General features: G+C 45.6%; 1 protein-coding gene across 1 annotated transcript in view; it reads right to left on the bottom strand.

Annotated features, from left to right (window-relative positions):
• Positions 1 to 17,458, bottom strand: part of LOC126457836 (mucin-2-like) — a 103,152-nt gene extending 85,694 nt beyond the window's left edge. The window contains exon 1 of the mRNA XM_050094468.1: positions 17,373 to 17,458. Within this exon, the coding sequence (XP_049950425.1) occupies positions 17,373 to 17,391 (19 nt within the window). The 5' untranslated portion in view covers positions 17,392 to 17,458. The remainder of the gene's footprint in view (positions 1 to 17,372) is intronic.
• Positions 17,459 to 25,843: the final 8,385 nt, after the last annotated feature.

Below are 25,843 nucleotides of genomic sequence, written 5' to 3'. Positions count from 1 at the left end.
TCCCTCAGACACGTTGGCATATCGTGACAGAACTATTTATTAACTTTTTGACCAGGAGGGACTGACTCCTTACGATAAAAGCCGTCAAGGCTAAAGAAGCAGGTAAACATTAACTTAATATGGACCTTCAATGGACAAGATAGTTTTTCTGTCGCTTGAAGACAGAGTAAGATGGTATAAGTTTTTGGGTATGGTGCCGCTTCATTTTGTAAAATAAATGTCAGTAAGGTCGATGTTTCAGCCATGGCTGCAGTGGCCTTCCTGGATCTTCTGTTATACTGTGTTGTCGATGGTTCAGACACTACATTACAATTAAAAAATAAAACTGTAGAGACGTTTGATATCCTATGCTGGAAGGAAGTATAACTTTAGTGACCGAATTGGCAAACATCTTCGCCAGGTTGGTGTCCATTCCATCTTCGAGAGCGTCAGTGAGGTGTAGGATGTGTTGGGCCCCAGCAAGGACATGACAGACGCTGTACACATTGCAGGTGTGTACAGGATGGAGTGCGACTGTGGAGAAGACTACATCGGAAGAGGAAGGAAGGGAGATTAAGGTTTAGCGCACCATGGACATCAAGGTCATTAGAGACGGAGCACCAACTCAGTTTTTTCAAGGATGGGAAGGAACTTGTCCGTGCCCTTTCAAAGGAACCATCCCGGCATTTGCCAGGAGCGAATTAGGAAAATCTCGGAAAACACATATGTGGATGTCCGGATGCGGGTTGAAACCGTAATACTCTCTAATGTGAGTCCAGTGTACTAACGACTGCGCCTCCTCCTTCGGTTACCTCGGCACTGCTGTCGACTTGGGCAGTACAACTAATCGGCAATGGCCGAATACCACATAGATTACGCCAAGACAATAAGCCAGCCAGGGATCGTGAAGCACAAGGTCAGCAAGGCCACTGAAATATATTGCTGACCACTAAAACTGCAATACCAAGAAGGACAGAAAATAATGAAATTTTACTTGTACAATAAGTAGACAATACAGTGAGATAGATTACTTGATTGCCGGCCGCGGTGGCCGTGCGGTTCTAGGCATTTCAGTCCGGAACCGCGACACTGCTACGGGCGCAGGTTCGAATCCTGCCTCGGGCATGGATGTGTGTGATGTCCTTATGTTCGTCAGGTTTAAGTAGTTCTAAGTTCTAGGGGACTGATGGCCTCAGATGTTAAGTCCCATAGTGCTCAGAGCTATTTGAACCACTTTTTAGATTACTTGATTAATTTTGTATACGTCATTTCATACTGCTCCAATACTGTATCAGAGTTCGTCAGTCGTATTATCTGGTGACCAGTGGCGTGCCCGTCTCTCGGCAACCAACGGCTAGACATTTTCAATGGGTGACAGATCTGGAGAATGTCTTGGACAGAACAGCAATTGAACGCTCTCTATATGGAGGTATGTCAGGGAGCGCAGAAAACATATGATTTCGCATTATCTCGTTGAAAGATAAGGCCACCGAGATTTCCAAGATTAGGGGCCAGCCACTGGCCTAAACATGTCAGAAAGGCAGCCATTACTCTTCAAATTACCGGCTGTGTGGTCCTGTTGTACACTAAATGACAGGTTATGCCATCACTCCAGGTGATGGGCCCGTATGACAATGACGAATGCCATATGGCAACGTTCATTCCTCATGGAGCCTCCACATAGGCCTACTATTATTTTCATCGTGTTGCTGTACAGAGAACGGGAAGTCGTCCGTGAAGGCGACGTTTTGCCATTCCTGATTAGATTAGATTAGATTAGTTTTTCGTTCCATAGATCCGTGTTGAGGAGATCCTCGTGGATGTGGAACATGTCACTTTTTTTTAAGCTGAAATAACAATACTAATAGTATGAATATATACAATACATCATTTGTTTCTATTAAAAAATTCGTCAATGGAGTAGAAGGAGTTGGCCACTAGTAGGTCTTTCAGGCTCCTTTTAAACTGATCTTTATTTGTAACTAAATTTTTAATGTTTGCTGGCAAATTATTGAAGATGAGTGTTCCTGAGTAGTGGACCCCTTTTTGAAATAAAGTAAGTGCTTTTAAGTCCTTGTGCAGATCATTTTTGTTCCTGGTATTGTATGTATGAACTGAGCTGTTTGTTGGAAAAAGAGATATATTATTTAGGACAAATTTCATTAAGGAGTAAATATACTGAGAGGCAGCAGTTAGTATACTCAGTTCTTTGAAGAGGTTTCTACAAGACGCCCGTGAATTTACTCCACAAATAATACGTATTACACGCTTTTGGACTCTGAAAACTTTTGTTTGACTTGAAGAGTTACCCCAAAATATTATACCATATGACATTATGGAATGAAAGTAGGCAAAGTATGCAAGCTTTTTCACTTTAACGTCGCCTATGTCTGCTAACACTCGAATTGCAAATACAGATTTGTTAAGGCGTTTCTGCAGTTCTGTGGTGTGCTCCTCCCAACTGAATTTATTATCAAGTTGTAATCCCAGAAATTTAAGACTGTCAACCTCTTCTATCTGCTCTTCTTCGTACTTTATGCATATGCTGGGTGGAAACCTCTTACAGGTTCTGAATTGCATATAGTGAGTCTTTTCGAAGTTTAATGTCAGTGAGTTGGCTTTAAACCATTTATTAATATCCTTTTTCATTCTGTTCGATATAGTTCGTTGCGTTTGGTCTGGGCGGACGTCACAAGACATCCGTTCAAGTTGGTCCTTGATTCCTTGACTCAGTATTTTTATTGCAGAGAGTACGCAGCCCTCTGACCGAACACGCTGAGCTTCCGTGCCGGCACCATCCGAGCTACCCATGCACGACTCACGACTCGTCCTCACAGCTTTACTTCTGCCAGTACCTCGTCTCCTACCTTCCAAACTTTACAGAAGCTCTCCTGCGAACCTGCAGAACTAGCACTCCTGAAAGAAAGGATATTGCGGAGACATGGCTTAGCCACAGCCTGGGGGATGTTTCCAGAATGAGATTTTCACTCTGCAGCGGAGTGTGCGCTGATATGAAACAGAAGTGCTAGTTCTGCAGGTTCGCAGGAGAGCTTCTGTAAAGTTCGGAAAGTAGGAGACGAGGTACTGCCAGAAGTAAAGCTGTGAGGACGGGGCGTGAGTCGTGCTTGGGTAGCTCAGATGGCAGCCGGCACGGTCAGAGAGCTGGTTGGCCTTTGTGAGTGGAAGGATCAACAAACGAACTTGAACGGATGTCATGTGACGTTCGCAAGGACCAAACACAACGTAAAAAAAAAAAAGATGGTAGAGCACTTGCCCGCGAAAGGCAAAGGTCCCGAGTTCGAGTCTCGGTCCGGCACACAGTTTTAATCTGCCAGGCAGTTTCATATCAGCGCACACTCCGCTGCAGAGTGAAAATCTCATTCCGGAATCTAATAAAGTTTCACACTGCTTCCACCGTAGGAGATCAACCGTATCAATAGTATTTTTTTTTTTTAATTGTGATACTGTACAATGTGGAAGGACCATGTAAGTGGACTCTCTATGAAACAGTGCACCTGTAAACCCCGACGAGAGGCATTACAACCGTGGTCGAAACTTTGGTTTTATTCAGTGACAGTTATTTGAAAATATAAGCGGCACCATACCCAGAAAACTTTTATGTTTATTTGTCATTGCAGTTGAGTAAGAGTGAAATATAGGCCGAGTTGCAGGACGAAGAATACCTGTTATTTCCCCTTACTCTTGAAAAACAGCGAGAAGAATATCATGCCCATTAATCTTGCGCCCTCCACATCTAGGGGACAGGACCCAAAACGCAGCAGCGGTGCCAGATTACAATTCTTGCCTTTCTGTGTTACTGTTTTATGAGTTTCATATATATACATGACATTTCTATTGCTAGCGATCAGCAGAGCAATTAAATGATGTAGTATTCGATAACCAGCGGATCTTCATTTTTTTTTAAACGGAGTGTGATTTTCGCCTATGCTAGAACTTTCTATACAGGCAGAACCACAAGTTGCATCGATGTTAAAAACCCAGTTGAGTCCAAGGAAAGTTCAAGTATGTAAACATTATTGTCTACATTTACAGTTAGACTCTACAGAACAACGCACATAAAAATTAACATTAAAATCTCGAAAAAGTTATGAATAAGAAAGCGTCTATGGGAATATATGCTTCTTTGCTACAAATGAAACAAAGTAACATCAAGTACTTAAATCTTTCGTATCTACTGGGTTAATTGCTTGGTGAACCAAATTTTAGGACGAGTGACAGAAATATTTTAGACCAAAATATTATGATGTGGCTGGAGAACTGTGGCGTAAGATTACCCACTATGAAGCAGAAAGTACCAAAGTACAGTAATATGACCCGAGTTCGGACGGCTGCAAATTGGAGCCAAACGTGCCTGCAAACTCTTTATGTTTCACCTATATGAGGAGTCTCTGACATTCCATTACGATCGTGATATTGAAGGAGATTCGCCTTCGCGTAAATTGCTAAAAGTCAAACACACCTTCACGTATTGCAGAGGGCTGAATCAGCCTTGTGTACGTACTGCAGGAATAAGGCTACTGCTACCACCATTGCTTACTTCAGTGAATGTGAGCACAAGTCACCTGCTACGCCGACGGAAATGTAAACTGTTACTCCATCAACCCACAGGCTTAACGCCACCAAACAGTTGCTCCAGTATTCCATTGCCTGTAGAATGTGTTCAGTAAAATTTCTTCCTTTTGCGAGCTTATATTCAATACAGAAAGATGTCATTTCTGCAGACAAAAAATTATGTGAGTGCATCTGGCTATTTGATGTACCTAACGTTGCTGGGACGTAGCAGGTGGAGATCGCAACACAGCATGGCCAGAGGACGTGCACGTTCAGCTTATCACCATATTTCGGATTTTGAGAAAAGTCTTGTGACTGGAATGTGTGACACTGGAGCATCACTTCGACAGATCGCACAGAGCTGTAGTGCAGCGGCTGTAGAACGAGCGCTGGCGAGATGGGCTCAGATAGGATTACAGCACGAGAAGATAGTGTGGATTTTTCGATTGACTCTGACGAATTAATGGATCACAACAGCTGAGCTCGGGTACAGTTTACAAGCAGAGTGTCATCACGAACTTTCGGGAAGAGTTTACTGGAAGTTGGATTGAGTTCTTGAGTTGCCATGCGTGGTTCTCCGCTGACATCATACCACTGACGACAGAGGCTTGCGCGACGTAGAGCCAGAGTCAACTGGGACGTTGAGTCGCACTCTGCAAAGTTCAGTGATGAGTCTGGCTTCTGAATGTGGTGGTCAGATCGACGCCATGGCGGCCGTGGACGACTTGCTGAAAGGCCACAGGAAACAGAGATTCGTGAGACCCGTACCTGAGTTCAAGATTACTAGAGGGAGTTTGAATACTTGCCAGTGTGAGGCAGTAATTCTAAATCCTGTTTTTATGCCCCTCATGACTTCTGGTAATGCCGAAGAGCGACTACATCGCTGTACTTGTTTATGAACTACACCCAAGTGGTCATAGAGTCCACTGCGTTTGGGACGCAGGATCTGAGATGTGGTGGTGTGTTGGGGCTTATGGGCGCTCAACATCGAGGTCATCAGCGCCCTGACACACATCTGATCTGAGACTTTCGAGGGGAAGACGCTGGTCTGAGAGGGGTTGCACTTTGTAGCAAACTTAGGACACGTCACTGCAGTCAGAGGAGATCTAGTAGCGATAAAAGCGACGATTTTTTTTCCGGACGTCGTCTGTTTGATCAGTTTCCAATACATGGATGGACGAAAACAACGTACGAAATATTAACTACATCCTAATTAAGTCTCGCTTCTACTCGTACATACACGAACACATCATTAATACACTCCTGGAAATTGAAATAAGAACACCGTGAATTCATTGTCCCAGGAAGGGGAAACTTTATTGACACATTCCTGGGGTCAGATACATCACATGATCACACTGACAGAACCACAGGCACATAGGGACAGGCAACAGAGCATGCACAATGTCGGCACTAGTACAGTGTATATCCACCTTTCGCAGCAATGCAGGCTGCTATTCTCCCATGGAGACGATCGTAGAGATGCTGGATGTAGTCCTGTGGAACGGCTTGCCATGCCATTTCCACCTGGCGCCTCAGTTGGACCAGCGTTCGTGCTGGACGTACAGACCGCGTGAGACGACGCTTCATCCAGTCCCAAACATGCTCAATGGGGGACAGATCCGGAGATCTTGCTGGCCAGGGTAGTTGACTTACAGCTTCTAGAGAACGTTGGGTGGCACGGGATACATGCGGACGTGCATTGTCTGTTGGAACAGCAAGTTCCCTTGCCGGTCTAGGAATGGTAGAACGATGGGTTCGATGACGGTTTGGATGTACCGTGCACTATTCAGTGTCCCCTCGACGATCACCAGTGGTGTACAGCCAGTGTAGGAGATCGCTCCCCACACCATGATGCCGGGTGTTGGCCCTGTGTGCCTCGGTCGTATGCAGTCCTGATTGTGGCGCTCACCTGCACGGCGCCAAACACGCATACGACCATCATTGGCACCAAGGCAGAAGCGACTCTCATCGCTGAAGACGACACGTCTCCATTCGTCCCTCCATTCACGCCTGTCGCGACACCACTGGAGACGGGCTGCACGATGTTGGGGCGTGAGCGGAAGACGGCCTAACGGTGTGCGGGACCGTAGCCCAGCTTCATGGAGACGGTTGCGAATGGTCCTCGCCGATACCCCAGGAGCAACAGTGTCCCTAATTTGCTAGGAAGTGGCGGTGCGGTCCCCTACGGCACTGCGTAGGATCCTACGGTCTTGGCGTGCATCCGTGCGTCGCTGCGGTCCGGTCCCAGGTCGACGGGCACGTGCACCTTCCGCCGACCACTGGCGACAACATCGATGTACTGTGGAGACCTCACGCCCCACGTGTTGAGCAATTCGGCGGTACGTCCACCCGGCCTCCCGCATGCCCACTATACGCCCTCGCTCAAAGTCCGTCAACTGCACATACGGTTCACGTCCACGCTGTCGCGGCATGCTACCAGTGTTAAAGACTGCGATGGAGCTCCGTATGCCACGGCAAACTGGCTGACACTGACGGCGGCGGTGCACAAATGCTGCGCAGCTAGCGCCATTCGACGGCCAACACCGCGGTTCCTGGTGTGTCCGCTGTGCCGTGCGTGTGATCATTGCTTGTACAGCCCTCTCGCAGTGTCCGGAGCAAGTATGGTGGGTCTGACACACCGGTGTCAATGTGTTCTTTTTTCCATTTCCAGGAGTGTATGTAAAGGAATATTTGAATGTTCATTACATAGGGCAGTACTCCAAGCAATGCCCATTTGCTGAAAAACTGAATATATGTTTATGTACCGCCACTTAATTTCCTGCTGGGTGTTCACATTATTAGATATACATTAACGGAATTTAGAAATATTACCCCATGAAGTGCCAGTCTGATATTTATCAAATTCTGAAGACATCTTCACCACATAAATGATTGAACTGTCATTCCATACGGAAGTAATGTCCATTATCAACATCAGTACGATGTGTGACGCTTCTCCCTGCCTCTCGCACCTCCCCCCCCCCCTCTCCCTTCCCGAATATGGATAAACTCTTGTATTTGTTGTGGCATGGAACCCAACAACGTTTAGATGTTATGTAGAGGAATTTCTTGCCATTCAGGAAGCAAATGCTGCGTCAGTTCATAAATGCTACACGTCGGAGGCTGGCAGGAAGTGCAGTATACATCTTGTAAGACGTGTATATTTCTGTTGTCTATTGTCAAACCACAATTTATGAAAGATGTTTATATTTTATTAATAGGATTAAGTAGGAATAATTAATATTTGTCATGTTGGAAATAATTGTGGTAGCAGGGAATGTTTGCACCAAATTATTGTTGGCAAGAGAGACCGCAAATTGATGTAATTTTAAAAAGGGCGCGAGAGACCGCGTATGGATACATTTTAAGAAAAGAGCGGGAGAGACCGCGCATTGATACATTTTGCAATGGTAGAAGAGATTGTCTGCACCAGAAAGCATTGTTGGCAGGAGAGGCCGCACTTTAGCGTTCGTAGGAAGTCAGCAGTAAGTGAGATGTGAAGTGAGTCGGTAGCATGTCAGAGGAGAGAGACGTTGAGAGGAGCCGTGTGCCTGCCAGCCACCAGCTATGATTTACGAGAGATTACAAACGGATGTACAGAGACATCAACTAACTATTATCATAAGAGGAACTAATATTATTGAATTATTTTCTTTGCGAAACTCAAGACTACTGAAGGTATGTTTGCGCAATGCTAGTTGTAAGATTTTTGTAAAAAGTAAGTCCCATTTGAACGTTTGTAAAATCATTTCATTACCAACAGTAAAAATTTGAAGCGTTTTCAGAATATAATTAATTTTTGCCAGCAATGTTGCATTACTGATTATAATCCATCCCAAAAACCATCAACGTAAAACTTTGCAAAAATTTTATTGTTGTCAAGAAAAAGTGTAACTATGAATTACGTAACTTCAGTCAAATTAATTAAAGAATAACGTCAGCTTTGGTAAAAAATACAGCCACTTATTATGACAGCCCACCAGCAGTTAATAGAGTATAGTAAACCAGAGTAAGTATATTCATGTCACAGTGCGATGCAGCAGTCAGATGGCGAGGCAGTAACAGTAAAAAAGGCAAGGAACAGTTTTGGGTTATTGCAGATAACGACTGAGGGCCGCAACGACGACACATTCTATGCTTCGTCGAAATAATCAGAAAATCACTTTTAATAAGCATCAATTAAATTTTTATGCGAAGATTGAGAAAGAGAATAAATTTCAAAGGGAATATTTCGTTTGTTATTATTAAGTAAGAGACAGAAATCCTAAGGAAAGGTTTCATAGGTTATTGTAGAAGGGAAGGTTATTAACAAAAGAGATATAGAGGAGACGGGAAGGTTTCAATCTTCCCATTGTACCACAGACGCGCTCTATGGGTGACAGATCAGGACACTGAGCAGACCAATCAAGGAACCGTAAATTTCTCACTAGTAAAGTCGTATTGCATGGTTGGCTGGGTGGGAGATCCCAGAGGACTGGTTTAGCCGCCTAATTGGAAAGGTTTTTCTGTTCTTCGCGCACACTGGCACCTTTCCTTCACGAAGCGTGAAAATTGTGTTCAAAAATGTTGAAATGTGTGTGAATTCTTATGGCACCAAACTGCTGAGGTCATAAGTCCCTAGACTTAACACTACTTAAACTAACTTATGCTAAGATCAACACACACACCCATGCCCGAGGGAGGACTCGAACCTCCGGCGGCAGAGACCGCGTCATCAGTGACATGGCGCCTCTAACCGCGCGACCACTCCGCGCGGCGAGAGTTATGTATTTGAGTGAATCCAGTAAGTGTAGGTGACTGTAACGGTTGTGTGTAGTGGAGTGCCTTGTTTGCTTTACTGATGGTGAGAGAAGGAAGATGGTGGAAAACCCGGCTTCGATATGTAGCGTACTCCTCTCGAACGACACTAAACGAGCCGCCACGCCTAACGCCCCCATCCGTAAAACCCATCACCATCAACAGTGTCACATGCACTCACTCCGTGAGACACTGCGGAATTTGAAATGTAATGCAGGACACTGGAACGAAGAATAGGGATCAGGGACCTTACGCCACCACCCCTTCTCTCCTATGCCGCAAAGGTAAAGCGAAGAAAGCAGCCAGTAGCACGTGACATACCCAGGCGGTTACCCATACCTGACGTTGCTCATCTTCGATGATCCGACGAGAGCCTGTGTAATCAACGAGGCAAGGCCGTTGGCACATTGCTCAATGCCTTTCTGGTGTGAACAGTTATGTGGGGTCTTGCATTATCATGCTGGAATATGGCATTTTTTTCGATCCTTCACGTATCAGAAACCGGTTAAATAGACAATATCCGGAAAAAAACGCTGCCTTTCCCGCTAATAGACCTCCTCTGACTGCATTGTGATATTTTAAATTTGATACCATTTGCGGATCCTCTCAGTCCAGCCGTCTCCTTCTCGAAAACTTGATCGGAAAGATCACAGATACCATGTACCAAATGCAGCGAACTGTGCCACTACTTGGTAGATCATACACAAGTACAGAGATGTAGTCTCCCTTCGGCACTAGCCGAAGCTGTGAATTAGATATATGATATCGTTTTAGACTAATCGAAACAGGAATCCGTATTACAAACGGTATCTACACTGTACCTATCCCTACTGAAAGCCCTCTAAGGTTTTCAAAACAATCTCGAATCATACGTATATTAAAATATTTCCTCTTCCGTTCACGCACAGAGTGCAGGAAGAAACTCTCGTTACATTTGTATGTAGTAGATACAATCAACTTGACGTTATTTACCGTTAGAGACGGATGAGACAGGTGATGAGAGAGAAATGTGGCTGCATCCATAAAGTGTTGCCTGTACTGAATAATGATTATCTTTACCATCGCCACAGAAGCGTTTCCTAAGCAGTGGATTGCAGGATAGTTTTAGATTTCTCAATGTAAGTCGCTCCTTGTAAGGACACTTTCTTCAAGCGCCTCCCACTTCAAATTTTTAGAAGAGCTCTGATATTCTCGCACCACTTAAACAAGCAATTAAATAGTCGCGCTGCAGTTTTTTGCGTTTGCTGGAAATTCTGAGTCAGTGCAGCCTGATACGGGTGCTTGATCGACGTTCTAGTATCGATTGTACCAACGCTTTATAATAAAAGTTCTGAGTTACGATTTGCCTTTGTACTCCACTGACAACTGAGCCTTTGTCAATGTTCCAATTCACATCTTACTGCAATGTGACACACAGTTATTGTAAGATATGAATGGTTACATTGCGATTTATTAATCCTATTGGCAATGGGTATTATACAGTAGTAAAAAAAAAGTCGCATATTGCCGAAACTTTAATATTAAACTTTGTGGTCCAGAAATACATAACGATATCGATACAGTGATTTGTTTGTAATGTAATTATAACGGGAATAGTCAATGTTTACACCATGAGAGGTCGGTATGTGCAATATATGACAACCGTGTCATCTGGGAGCACCGCAGTACTTGGGCCGCGTGTCATTACGAGAGCCGTGTTGCTTCAAGATGGTTTGGACAACAATAACATAGGAGCAGAGGTTCCGTACAGTCAGTCACTCTAATGGAGCCAGACAGGAGGACGTCGCAGAGAATCTCACTGTGAGTCATAGTGAGGTCTCTAGGATCATGAACAAATTTCTAGTGACAGGATGAGTTGACGATAGTCACAGATGTGGTCGCGGGAGGAAAGCAACAGGCGTGTAGAACGAAAACTGCGTAGCAGCAAGCAGAAACCCTGCACACAATGGCGGCAGTTCCAAACAGCTATAGGAGAGCGGGGATTACGTGCCAGAAGACTTTTCAAGGCTCTCCTCTAAATCGGGCTCAGAGGGGGGCTCGTGTCGCCTGGGCACGAAACCACTCTTTGTGGACTGGGCAGCAGTGGGACATAGTGCTCTTTTCTAGTGAGATCCGTATCAGTCTCCTCCCTGAAAATATTGATATTCGAGTACGGAGGCAACGAGGACAACGTTTACACCTTAGCTGTATCGTAGACAGCCATCTTCATCAAAGCTGTTGGGTCACGTTTTGGAGTGGAATCAGGTATGGCCGCAGGACACCGCTTATGCCAATACATGGCACGATGAGTGGGGTGAAGTACCAGGATCTTGCACGTAGTGTGACTCCATTTGGTGAACGTAATTGAGCGGGATTCACGCTGATAGACGACAATGCACGGCTCCATCATCACAATTTTATGAACACGGTCCTAGTCCGATGGAATGGCCTCCATATTTTCCAGATCTCAAATGAATTGAGAGTGCATGAGCCGTGCTAAAACTACAGGGCATCATAAAGGCTGCTGTGGAGGAGTGGGACAATATCGTACATGGTTATGTGGACAATTTCGTAAACAACATGCCTAACAAAATTCAAAACTGTCTCCAATTATGGGAAGGGTCAATTGGTTCATAGACAATATGTTATGCAAGATGACATGAGAAGAAACTGTAATGCTTGCAGTGGAATTTTTTGTAGGTTTTTTTGCTTGTGTTTATCAAGTGGAAATGTGTTTACTTTCTTCATTTTTGTTTCCTTATGATTGCACTTGATATAACAAAAATAGTGTTGTTACTTATTAGCTGGCCGCGGTGGCCGAGCGGTTCTAGGCGCTTCAGTCCGGAACCGCGCGACTGCTACGGTCGCAGGTTCGAATCCTGCCTCGGGCATTGATGTGTGTGATGTCCTTAGGTTAGTTAGGTTTAAGTATTTCTAAGTTCTAGGGGACTGATGACCTCAGATGTTAAGTCCCATAGTGCTCAGAGCCATTTGAACCATTTTTTTGTTACCTAATATGTCCAGTACTGACAATAAAGCAAAATGCGACTTTTATTTTGTCCGATGTAGCTACACTCTTCGTGAAATACGTAACCTTTTATTCATCTACATGTAGAAGCAAATGCCAAAATTTCACTAAATAGAAATATTAGTAACGTTTGGATAACATCACAGACAATCAGTCTCTTGCAAAATCTGTAAGACTGGCGCTAACACTTTCTGCAAATTTATTAATAAACAGTACAAAAAATACTGGTCTCCTCACAGCTCCTTAACGTATCCGCAGTTGCTTGTGTTCTGTTTCATCTATAACAGTGGGTTATCCCTGCTGGATGTCGCGTTATCTGTGAATCGTGCCTTTACGCCAGCAAAGGACGATGGTAACACAGATTGGTGCTGAAAGGGGCAAATGTTGTTTCGCTACATCACCAGCGATCAGTCACTGCAGTCAGTTACAAACATCGAATACACAGGGTGTCCCAGAAGGGATAATCAGTATTCAGGGATATGACAGGAAAGATCATTTGAGACAAAAAGTCTAGTAAACGCGGACTCCGGCAGGCATACCTTAAGAGCAATGAGCACTTTTTTTCAGTAGAAGAGATGTGGTTTACCTTAGCGAGATGAACAAGTGCTCACAGCTCCTAAAGTATGCACATTAGAACCCATGTTTACTGGCCTTTTATTTCTTGTTTTGTTCCGTACTATCACCTCTCAAAATATGGCAAGGCTACGACCTCGCAGTAGAACAGATTTGCTTCACAGTATCGCAGATAAAGAAGTGATCGTAGCTCTTAAGGTATGAATTTTAGAGCCCATGTTTATTAGACTTTTTTGCTTTGATTGATTTTCTGTCGTATCCCTGAATATTGTTCATTCCATCTGGGACATGTTGTATAGCGGCTTCTATGCTGCACGATTTAAGATGGACGTGGTGAAGATGTGTAACTCGTCTACGAATAGAACACGTAGAAAGTCCAGCAGTGTTCATTTGCCTGGACCGTTACTAACCCTGATGAAAGGAACCTGTAGAGAAGTTTCAAAGAAGAGTTGCGCCACATTTCTATTTAGTGAAACCGCGAGCGTCATAGGAACACCCAGTGATCTCCAGTGGGAGACGTAAGCAAAACGTTCTGCATTATGGTGGTGGTTGTTGGGATGTTTAAGGGGGACTAAACAGCTAAGGTCATCAGTCCCCCATTCCAAAAACAAGCGAGACAAAGTCGCAGAGCAGATAAAACCCCAAGGGGAAGGAGACTGCCCCCCCCCCCCCCCCCAGGTGCTAAAGAACACAAATTAGGCAACGAACACTACAGAAAAGATGAGTACAGACGAACACCAGACAGAAAAAATAGAAGAAAAGAAGATGGCCGGAGACTGGTTGACTGACCACGACAACAAAAAAGGGAAAGAGTCAACCATCCGATGAGACACCAAAACAGCAACAAATATGGAGAGACGCGAGGACAAAAGATACAGAAACGGAAAAGTGCAGGACCCCCCTAAATGGATCCATAAAAAGGACTAGCACGGATAAAATGTAAAACATTGTCAGCCATGGAGGCATCGTCGCATAAAATCAAAGGCAAGGTGCCCGGGAAATTAAAAGACTGCCGAAGGGTGCGCAGTCGGGGACACTCTAATAAAATGTGGGCGACCGTCAGCCGGGACCCACACCGACACAGGGGGGGATCCTCCTGACGCAAAAGATGGCCGTGCGTCAGGTATGTATGGCCGATGCGGAGCCGACACAGGATAACAGAATCCCTGCGAGAAGACCGCAGGGAGGAGCGCCACACATCGGTCGTCTCCTTGACAGCCCGCAGTTTATTAGGCATTGTGAAGCCTCGCCACTCAGCAGACCACATCCCAAGCACCTTACAGCGCAACACCAGCTGCTGATCGGGAGCCGTGAGGCCGATCTCCAAAGCTGGGGCGTCGAGCGCCCCTTTGGCCAGCCTGTCAACACGTTCGTTCCCCGGGATGCCAACATGACCTGGCGTCCAAACCAAGACCACCGAACGTCCAGAACGGGCAATGGCGGAAACAGACTCCTGAATAGAGGACACCAGAGGAGAAGAGGGATAGCAGCGGTCGATGGCCTGAAGGCTGCTCAGGGAGTCACTGCAGATGACGATGGACCTACCTGAGCAGGAACGCATATGCTCAAGAGCGCGCAATATGGCCACCAGCTCTGCAGTAAAAATACTGCAGCCAGCTGGCAAGGAGCGCTGTTCAACATGGGCAGCGTGAGCAAAAGCGTAGGCAGTGCGACCATCAACCAGGGAACCATCAGTGTAGACAGGCTCACAGCCCGGAAGTGAGGCGACGAGCGCAAGAAAACGGCGACGGAGGGCCACAGGCGGAACCGAGTCCTTGGGTCCCTGTGCCAAGTCCAGACGGACGGGCGGCCGGGGCAAACACCAGGGAGGCGTAGGTGCACGGACCCGGAAGGGAGGCAGAAGAGGGAATGAGCCCAGTTCCGACAGCAGGGACCGGATGCGGACAGCTACGGAAAGCCCAGACCTAGGTCGCCGTTCGGGCAGATGGAGGACCATGGCAGGGAAAAGCAGGTGATGATTGGGATGGCCTGGCGAGCAATGCACGCGGACAGCATAGTCGGCGAGCAGTCCATGGCGGCGAATCCGCATCGGGGGAACCCCGGCCTCCACCAGTAGACTATCCACGGGGCTGGTACGAAAAGCGCCAGTTGCTAGCCGAACCCCACAGTGGTGTATGGGGTCTAACAACTTCAACACTGAGGGTGACGCAGACCCATAGGCCAGGCTCCCATAATCAAGCCGGGACTGCACAATTCTGCATTATGTAGAGGCGCATTATTACTGCTCCGAGAACGTTCATTTCAAGGCGTTTTAATAAACACTGTACATCATCCATCATAAGTTTGACGGTGAAGTAGGTATTCGGATATACTGGCGCGTCAGATGTTACATTCAGAACGCTGCGGAATTATCGGGAAAAGGTAAAAGTTCGGATGCACAGAATTACAGACCATTACCGCCGCAGTCCGTCTGCTGGCTGATGCTAGGCCATATTGTGAGCTCAAACATTACGGAGTTCGTAGAGACAACATGCTTCTCTCAAAGAATTACCACGGATTCGCGAAAGACCAGTAGTGCGAATCACAGCTTGCTTTATTCATACACGACATCTTGTAGATAATAGGAGTAGGTGAGCAGGTGGATTCTGTCTTCCGAGATTTCCGAAAGGCGTTCGATATACTGCACCACATCTTTTTCTACTGATCGGAGTACGACGATGCGGAGTGTCTTTGGAAATATGTGATTACTGATAGAACACATTACGGTATTTTTCAAAGCGAATGTTTCACAGTAACGAAAGCAACATCGGATGTATCCATGGAACGTTAATAGTATTTCTAATCTTGTTCGTATTATTCCTTGCCTTATCTCGTGTCTTCACGGGGTCGGCATGTTAATCAAAAACTGACAATGTCAACAGCAGAGGGTGGCTGGAAGCCCTTCTAGCAGCCACCCCTTTTCCTAGGAAAGAATTTGTGTACCCCATCTGTTTTCGTCTAGCGTTAACGCGCGTGAAACTGTGATCGTTTACGAATTGTTTGCGAATGGTGTAACGGAGGCGGGACGTGGGTGCCAGCCCGTATACACCTAGAGGTATGGGGAAAACCATATAAAAACCACATCCAGGCTAGTAGGCACACCTGACCTCGTCGATGATCCGCAGGGCGGATTCGATTCGGGTCCGGCGAGCCTCCCTGGGTCGCGGAAGCGGTGTTGTAACACGCGCGTCTATCCGGTTGGGTCAGTACCTCTAATGTTCTCAATGTACACAGACAATTTATCATATATGATCAGCAGCAGTATTAGATGCTCTTGCGTACAGGAAATATTAGCTGTGAGCGATAGTAAGAGACTGCATCAAATTCTTAATTCGGGTTAATGAATGCAGGTCTCTTTAAATGCAGATAATTGTATGATAATGTGTGTAAGAAAGAGAAAGAACCCAGATGTATCTGATTTGCAAGAGTAAAGGTGCACTCATGAGCACGTCAAGTCGCATAAGTGTTTAAGGTTGTGAAATCAAAAATGGTTCAAATGTCTCCGAGCACTATGGGACTTAACATCTGAGGGCATCAGTCCCCTACACTTAGAACTACTTAAACCTAACTAACCTAAGGACATCACACACATCCATGCCCGAGGCAGGATTCGAACCTGCGCCCGTAGCAGTGTCGCGGTTCCGGACTGAAACGCCTAGAACCGCACGGCCACCGCGGCCGGCGTTGTGAAATCAGACGATCAAGTGAAATCAGTATTAGGGAAGGCGAATGGAAGACTTAGGATTGTCGGAAGCGTTTTGGGAAAATGCAGTGCGTCTGTAATGGAAATCTACATCTACATCAACACTCTCCAAACCTCTGTGAAGTGCATGGCAGGGGGTACGTCTCACAGTACCATTATCAGGGCTTTCGCCGTTCCATTCATATATGGATCGCGGGAAGAGCGATTGCTCACACGTAAGAAGATAGAGCGACCATTGCCATGGTACTGTTCCAGTTTTTTGAGTCCTTATCAAAAAGGCATAAAAAAGATACCGAACGAGTTCAGATAGGCGTTGCTAGGAAAATAAGAGATCGCCATAACCCATACGAAAGTGTGGAAGTGCTCGGGGAACTGAAAGGCAATTCCTTTCAGGAAAGACGACATAGTTCTCTCGACGCCCTGTTACTTATATTTAGAGAGCCGGTTTTGGGAAAAGTATCTTCGACCTTATGCAGCCACTGTCCCATCATTTTTCGGCCGCTCATTACGCGAATGGAACAGAAAATCGATAATATTGGTGCAATGTACCCTCCTACATGCACTCTGAAGTGGCTTGCAGAGAATATATGTGGATGTATATGTAGCGGACCCGACAGTCGATTTTCCAACGTATTACCCAGCATAGGACACATGTAAAATGCTGGTAGGCAGTACATATTCTCTTGGCGTGCGATACGCTTGATTGCGGTGTACAGGTGTAGAAGTGCGGCCACTCACCTATGCGGTAAGCCGCCATGGCGCCGTGTCGCGGTCAGCCGTCCGCTTCCCGCACCGTCAGCGCCGGGACTGAGCGAGCAGACGCCGGCTCCGCGAGTAACTAAGCCCCCAGCCCGGTGCCAGCTCCGCCCCCACGACACCTCCCTCTTCCCGCCTCCCCACCCACAACTTCCAACGCTGCACGTTATCATAAAACACCCCCGCCTAAATGTCAGGCACTCCGCACTTTCGCCTACATTTTCATCGTTAAGCAGCAGAATACGGAAAGGTTTGACAGCGACAGCAAGCGACTCCCTTATCTAGATTAGGGGGGCGCTCGCAATACACGAGTGAATTGCGCAGCTCGTGTAACTTCAGACTGTACTATAATATCTTAGGCGTTATTTCTGTCTCATCTATGACAGTTATCCGTATTAGTAGCGCTATTTACAGCCCTACAAGATATAACATTTAACGAAATTTAAACGTCACTACCAACTACAAAGAAAAAGTAAACATTCGATTTCATCAAACAAAGGAACAACCAACATCTACATCTACATCCATACTCCGCAAGCCACCTGACGGTGTGGGGCGGGGGGTACCTTGAGTATCTCTATCGGTTCTCCCTTCTATTCCAGCCTCGTATTGTTCGTGGAAAGAAGGATTGTCGGTATGCCTCTGTGTGGGCTCTAGTCTCTCTGATTTTATCCTCATGGTCTCTTCGCGAGATATACGTAGGAGGGAGCAATATACTGCTTGACTCCTCGGTGAAGGTATGTTCTCGAAACTTCAACAAAAGCCCGTAGCGACCTACTGAACGTCTCTCCTGCAGAGTCTTCCACTGGAGTTTATCTATCATCTCCGTAACGCTTTCGCGATTACTAAATGATCCTGTAACGAAGCGCGCTGCTCTCCGTTGGATCTTCTCTATCTCTTCTATCAACCCTCTCTAGTACAGATCCCACAGTGCTGAGCAGTATTCAAGCAATGGGCGAACAAGCGTACTGTAACCTACTTCCTTTGTTTTCGGATTGCATTTCCTTAGGATTCTTCCAATGAATCTCAGTCTGGCATCTAATTTACCGACGATCACCTTTATATGATCATTCCATTTTAAATCACTCCTAATGCGTAATGCGTACTCCCAGATAATTGATGGAATTAACTGCTTCCAGTTGCTGACCTGCTATATTGTAGCTAAATGATATGGGATCTTTCTTTCTATGTATTCGCAGCACATTACACTTGTCTACATTGAGATTCAATTGCCATTCCCAGCACCATGCGTAAATTCGTTGCAGATCCTCTTGCATTTCAGTACAATTTTCCATTGTTACAACCTCTCGATATACCATAGCATCATCCGCAAAAAGCCTCAGTGAACTTCCGATGTCATCCACAAGGTCACTTATGTATATTGTGAATAGCAACGGTCCTACGACACTTCCCTGCGGCACACCTGAAATCACTCTTACTTCGGAAGAATGCCATGCTGCGTTCTGTTATCTAGGAACTCTTCAATCCAATCACACAATTGATCTGATAGTCCATATGCTCTTACTTTCTTCATTAAACGGCTGTGGGGAACTGTATCGAACAAATTGCGAAAGTCAAGAAACGCGGCATCTACCTGGGAACCCGTGTCTATGGCCCTCTGAGTCTCGTGGACGAATAGCGCGAGCTGGGTTTCACACGATCGTCTTTTTCGAAACCCATGCTGATTCCTACAGAGTAGATTTCTAGTCTCCAAGAAAGTCATTATACTCGAACATAATACGTGTTCCAAAATTCTACAACTGATCGACGTTAGAGATATACGTCTATAGTTCTGCAAATCTGTTCGACGTCCCTTCTTGAAAACGGGGGTGACCTGTGCCCTTTTCCAATCCTTTGGAACGCTGCGCTCTTCTAGAGACCTGCGGTACACCGCTGCAAGAAGGGGGGCAAGTTCCTTCGCGTACTCTGTGTAAAATCGAACTGGTATCCCATCAGGTCCAGCGGCTTTTTCTCTTTTGAGCGTTTAGGAGTGGATATAGTACAACTGACTTATTGCAAATCGTGAATGAAAATGCAGTAATGAATGGGAATTACCATTTCGTCTAGGATTCATACATTTTGCCTCAGCTTTGGACTTAATTTCAATAAAATCTGTATTAGATATCTTTGAGAAACAGGGATTTGATTCAGTCAACGCAAATACACGGAAGGAGAAGGAGGAGATTAGTACTTGATGATGATGATGATGATTAGTGTTTTAGGGCGCACAACAGCGAGGTTATCAGCGCCCGTTCCCAAAAGTTCAATTCAGAGCCGAATCGTGAGAGAAGTGGTATTGTTCAAATCGCAAGATTGGACACAGCACATCAAAACAGGGAGATAAAACTAAAAATAAAATACCAGTACAAAACAGGTAAAAATAATTAACGGTGGATGAGTGACCACTTACAAATAACGGGTGACCAAACCACTTTACAGCACATTAAGATCTCAATCCCAATATTTTGGGAAGAAGGCCAGACAACACACAAAAACGTAAAACTCTAGTGAGTACTTACCATCTCGTCGACAACGAGGTCATTAGAGACGGTGCGCAAGCCCGTGTAAGGGAAGGAAGTCAACCGTGCCCTTTCGTAGGAACCATCCCGGCATTTGCCTCAAGTGATTTAAGGAAAACACGGAAAATCTAAATCGGGAAGGCCGGACGTGGGTTGGAACCGTTGTCCTCCCGAATGTGAGTCCAGTGTGCTAACCACTATGCCACCTCGCTCGGTACACTGTTAAGAGTTCATGAGAAGAGTGAGAAATTCAGAATTTAAAGAGGAGTCAGGCAGAAAAATTCCACATCACCAAAATGATTCTCATCGGCCCCAGAGTTGAGATCAAGAAGAAATAATATGGATTAATGCGGTATACATGAACCATCTACCTTTTATTGGCTACATTGTACTATTTGTCTCTAGTGCAAATAAACTTGATATCTTAAGGGGGATGTAACGGAAAATGTAAACATTTATCTATAAAATCATTAAAGCCATAGCCGGCCGTTGTGGCCGAGCGGTTCTAGGCGCTTCAGTCTGGAACCGCGTGACTGCTACGGTCGCAGGTCCGAATCCTGCCTCGGGCATAGACGTGTGTGATGTCCTTAGGTTAGTTAGGTTTAAGTAGTTCTAAGTTCTAGGGGACTGATGACCTCAGATGTTAAGTCCTATAGTGCTCAGAGCCATCTGAACCATTAAAGCCATATTTGTTAATGTACAAATCTAAAATTTTGTATGTGTATAGCAAAAGAGCTTTGCTTTAACAGAAAAATATAATGAAATAAGCAAGATTAATATTTTGCCAGAAATCTGAATTTTTAATTATTTTTAAACTGTCTTTTCCATAAAAAGCCATAATTCAAGTTCTACTCATGCAATTAATCTGAAAATTTTATTGTAGTGTCCTGAGAAGGTTATAACATCACTGAAATACAGTTATTAATTTATGGTACAAACTGTATCATTAACAGGGTTTTTAAGTTTGCACAGCCAAAATTAACTTTTTTTCTTCATACAATCATCTAAAATCAGAATGTAATTGCACAATCTCGTATTTTTTAGTTCCAGGGAGACAGCAACACGTTTCGAACAGTTCTTGAAAATTCCATAGCATTAGCGCGTATACTTTTTGAGAAAAGGCTTCTAATAATGTAAAAAATGTGAAACAGAGAAAATGAGGTTCAAAGATTTTCTTCTCATAGGCCCCTACTTCTACATGTAATAATCTTACCTCAATTTTAAAATCCTCCATACTGATGCTCCTCGTCCTCCAGGTTTTTCTTCTCTCCTCTTCGAATCTGTCTGGCATGTATTTGCAGGTAAGACACTGATCTGTCAGCTTTCTTGACGCTGCTCTCGTCGATGGTGTAAAATGCTTTCGTCGTAAACACACCAGGATCTATACCAACTCTCTTCAGCACTTCAGTTCTCCCATTATTTCCGTTATTGTAACATAAAACTGCATCATAGACACCTATTTTGAGTACTTCAAGACCACAGAATGTCCTTTTTGAGCATCTAAACCAAGTTAAATTATTGAGGCTTTCATTTGCATTTTGTGTCTTTCCGTGAAGACACTTCCTCAACAAATCAGAGTTTGCAAGAAACCAGAATGTGGGCTTAATTGCATTCATAACAGGTTCTGGTAACGAGTGTTTATGTGAATACATCTCATTTCTGTTGTTGAACTTACACCAGTTGTCTTTCGTACACAGATTATGCACTGGCGTTTGGTCAGTGGATAGCTTGTGGAGAAAAATTGCCCACACAGCACGCCTCATTGCCTCTAAATTACGTGTGTTTTTCCTGATAGCTCTTCCATAAAATAACTGAAAAGAATCAGTTTCTTTCAGAGTAGGCCTGCCTTTTTCTCCTAGTGGTTTTCCATCCTCAAGTGCTTCACCTTTCTTCTCTTTCAGCAAGCGACGAAGCCTACCGCCAAGGCTCTTTTGGATGTGGCCAATACATCCAACTTTTCTATTGTTGTATTGTACGTATTTTTATCTGTTACAGCTTTGAACGAAGGGGAGTCCCCATCACTAAGGTATTTAGTATATCTAACACCATACTGGTCCTCAGATCTGGAGAACATCCTCACAACTGCAGCAGCCTCCATGCCCCCACTTGAGCCACTATAATTTTTAGAGCTTGCTACTGCATGCTTTTCTTATCACAGTTTCTCACTGTCTTTTTCACCACCCATTATGCACAAATCTTGACTTCCGCGTAAAGGTTTGCAAATCCAACCTTCCACCTACTAATATGTGTTAGTATTGTCAAAACGTAAATAAACCACATGCAAGAAAGTTTTCAGGCAAAGATACAGATGTCAGCCAGAGATATAAATGTCAGCCAAAGATATCGAAAGAAAATAGCCTTCACACTGACAAAAATTCCACTGAAGCAAGCAGTTTCCCAAATGTCGGAAAAGGTGGGAGTGGCCGACAGTGCAGAGTTAGTCAGTTTAACCATTTAAAGGCATTTTTAAAGCCACTATAACGATAAAATTCACACACGACTTAGATTAAAGTGTGTGGATCAAGAAAATAATATTTTTGAAAAATCGATTTTTTGGACCAAAATCCATTAATGGACGAACTTAATAGTGCAAGATTGTCTAAAAATCAACCATCATATGGTGCTTAAAAAAAACAAATGCTAGTGTGCAAAACTTAAAGACGAAAGTAACTTTCACACGAAGTGTTAATGTAACTCAGTGAAACTTAGACCATATGTAGAAAGAAGGCGCGCGGGATTAGCCGATCGGTCTAAGGGGCTCCAGTCATGGACTGTGCGGCTGATTCCGGCGGAGGTTCGAGTCCTCCCTCGGGCATGGGTGTGTGTGTTTGTCCTTAGGGTAATTTAGGTTAAGTAGTGTGTAAGCTTAGGGACTGATGACCTTAGCAGTTAAGTCCCATAAGATTTCACACACATTTGAACATCTTTTTGTAGAAAGAACTGCTGTAGTGTAGTACAGTATAGCGGAGGAAATAACTGAAAGAAATACGATGGAGACGAATAAATGACTATTTTATTCAAATTAATTTCACTGAAGTCAGCGCGATTCGCGATGATTCCCTCGATATTGTAAATGACGGGACATGGTTCTTAATAGAGCCTGGGTCACCACGCAAGGCAGAGCATGCTCTCCAACGTGCTCCTATTCTGGCCATAAGGGTGGCAAGGAGTTCTTGCGATAGAGCGTTCCATTCCTTCACCAGTGCAGTCGACACCTGCTGAAGAATGGTGGTGGTGGTGAGTTCCTATGGGACCAAACTGCTGAGGTAATCGGTCCCTAGGCTTACACACTACGTAATCTAAGTCAAACTAACTTACGCTAAGGACAACGCCTCCCCCCGCCCCCCCCCCCCCCACCCTCGCCCATACCAGAGGGAGGTTCGAACGTCCGATGGGAGCCGGCTGGAGTGGCCGAACGGTTCTAGGTGCTTCAGTCCGGAACCTCCCGACTGCTACGGTTGCAGGTTCGAATCCTGCCTCGTGCATGGATGTGTGTGATGTCCTTAGGTTAGTTAGGTTTAAGTAGTTCTAAGTTCTAGGGGACTGATGACCTCAGAATTAAGTCCCATAGTGCTCAGAGCCATACCCCCACCTCCGATGGGGGGGGGGGGGGGGGGGGGGGGAGCCGCCGCGCGAACCGTGGCAAGGCGCCTCAGACCACGCGGCGCTAAATGGTCATTGGCGCTATACGGATGAGCTGAAATACGTCTCCCCAGTGCGTCCCACATGTGATAGATGCGGTTTAAGCCGGGAAGAACGGCAGGCCAGCCCGTTCGCCGAATACCCTCTTGTTCCAAAAGCTCCTCCACCTATGCTGTTCGATGCCGTCGTGCATTGTCATCCATTCAAATGAAGTCAGGGCCGAATGCCTTTTCGAAAAGACGCTAGGTGAAGGAGTACTATGTCACAATAATATTGAGTGGTGACAGTACCGTGTTCAAAGACAACGTGTTGCCTCCCCACACCGTAACACCTGGACCAAAAAATACGATTATGTTCGACAATACTGGACGTACCATCATGTGACAAGAGGAGGGAACAGGTAATGCACTCAGGAACACTGTCGAACATGATAGTTTTGATGGTCCAGGTTCAAAAATGTTCAAATGTGTGTGAAATCTTATGGGACTTAACTGCTAAGGTCATCAGTCCCTAAGCTTACACACTACTTAACCTAAATTATCCTAAGGACAAACACACACACCCATGCCCGAGGGAGGACTCGAACCTCTGGCGGGACCAGCCGCACAGGATGGTCCAGGTGTTATGGTGTAGGGAGGTATAATGTTGCACGGCTGTACCGGTCAACGTTAAGGCGACACTGTACTCCTGCCCCATGTGCATTTTTTCAGAGGTGCATTCGGCCCGGAATTAATTTTTATGGATGACAGTGCTCGACTGCATCGCATCGAACAGCCCAGGTAGAGGAACTCTCGGATCTGGTGGAAAATCGGCGAATGGGCTGGCCTGCCGGTTTGCCCGTCTTAAGTCCCATTAGGCGTGCGTGGGGTCCATAGGGGAGACGTATTGCGGCACGTCGACGCTCACCAGCTACCATCCAGCAGTTGTGAAACGCGCTAGTGGCGGAATGATAGAAACATACACTACTTGCCATTAAAATTGCTACACCACGAAGATGACGTGCTACAGACGCGAAATTTAGCCGACAGCAAGAAGATGCTGTGATATGCAAATGATTAGCTTTTCAGAGAATTCACACAAGGTTGGCGCCGGTGGCGACACCTACAACGTGCTGACATGAGGAAAGTTTCCAACCGATTTCTCATACACAAACAGCAGTTGACTGGCGTTGCCTGGTGAAACGTTGTTGTGATGCCTCGTGTAAGGAGCAGAAATGCGTACCATCACGTTTCCGACTTCGATAAAGGTCGGATTGTAGCCTATCGCAATTGCGGTTTATCGTATCGCGACATTGTTGCTCGCGTTGGTCGAGATCGAGTGACTGTTAGCAGAATATGGAATCGATGGGTTCAGGAGGGTAATACGGAACGCCGTGCTGGATCCCAACGGCCTCGTATCACTAGCAGTCGAGATGACAGGCATCTTACCCGCATGGCTGTAACAGGATGGTGCAGCCACGTCTCGATCCCTGAGTCAACAGATGGGAATGTTTGCAAGACAACAACCATCTGCACGAACAGTTCGACGACGTTTGCAGCAGCATGGACTATCAACTCGGAGACCATGGCTGCGGTTATGGTTCAAATGGCTCTGAGCACTATGGGACTTAACATCTATGGTCATCAGTCCTCTAGAACTTAGAACTACTTAAACCTAACTAACCTAGGGACATCACACTACACCCAGTCATCACGAGGCAGAGAAAAATCCTTGACCCCGCCGGGAATCGAACCCGGGAACCCGGGCTGCGGTTATCCTTGACGCTCCATCACAGACAGGAGCGCCTGCGATGGTGTACTCAACGACGAACCTGGGTGCACGAATGGCAAAACGTCATTTTTTCGGATGAATCCAGGTTCTCTTTACACCATCATGATGATCGCATCAGTGTTTGGCGACATCGCGGTGAACGCACATTGGAAGCGTGTATTCGTCATCGCCATACTGGCGTATCACCCGGCGTGATGGTATGGGGTGCCATTGGTTACAAGTCTCGGTCACCTCTTGTTCGCATTGACGGCACTTTGAACAGTGGACGTTACATTTAAGATGTGTTACGACCCGTGGCTCTACCCTTCATTCGATCCCTGCGAAACGCTACATTTCAGCAGGATAATGCACGACCGCATGTTGCAGGTCCTGCACGTGCCTTTCTCGATACAGAAAATGTTCGACTGCTGCCCTGGCCAGCACATTCTCCAGATCTCTCACCAACTGAAAACGTCTGGTCAATGGTGGCTTTACGCCAGTCACTACTCTTGATGAACTGTGGTTTCGTGTTGAAGCTGCATG

Source organism: Schistocerca serialis, chromosome 2 (assembly GCF_023864345.2).
Source record: "Schistocerca serialis cubense isolate TAMUIC-IGC-003099 chromosome 2, iqSchSeri2.2, whole genome shotgun sequence".
In the NCBI taxonomy this organism is placed as follows: domain Eukaryota; kingdom Metazoa; phylum Arthropoda; class Insecta; order Orthoptera; family Acrididae; genus Schistocerca; species Schistocerca serialis.
This window is presented reverse-complemented; position numbering and strand designations above follow the sequence as displayed.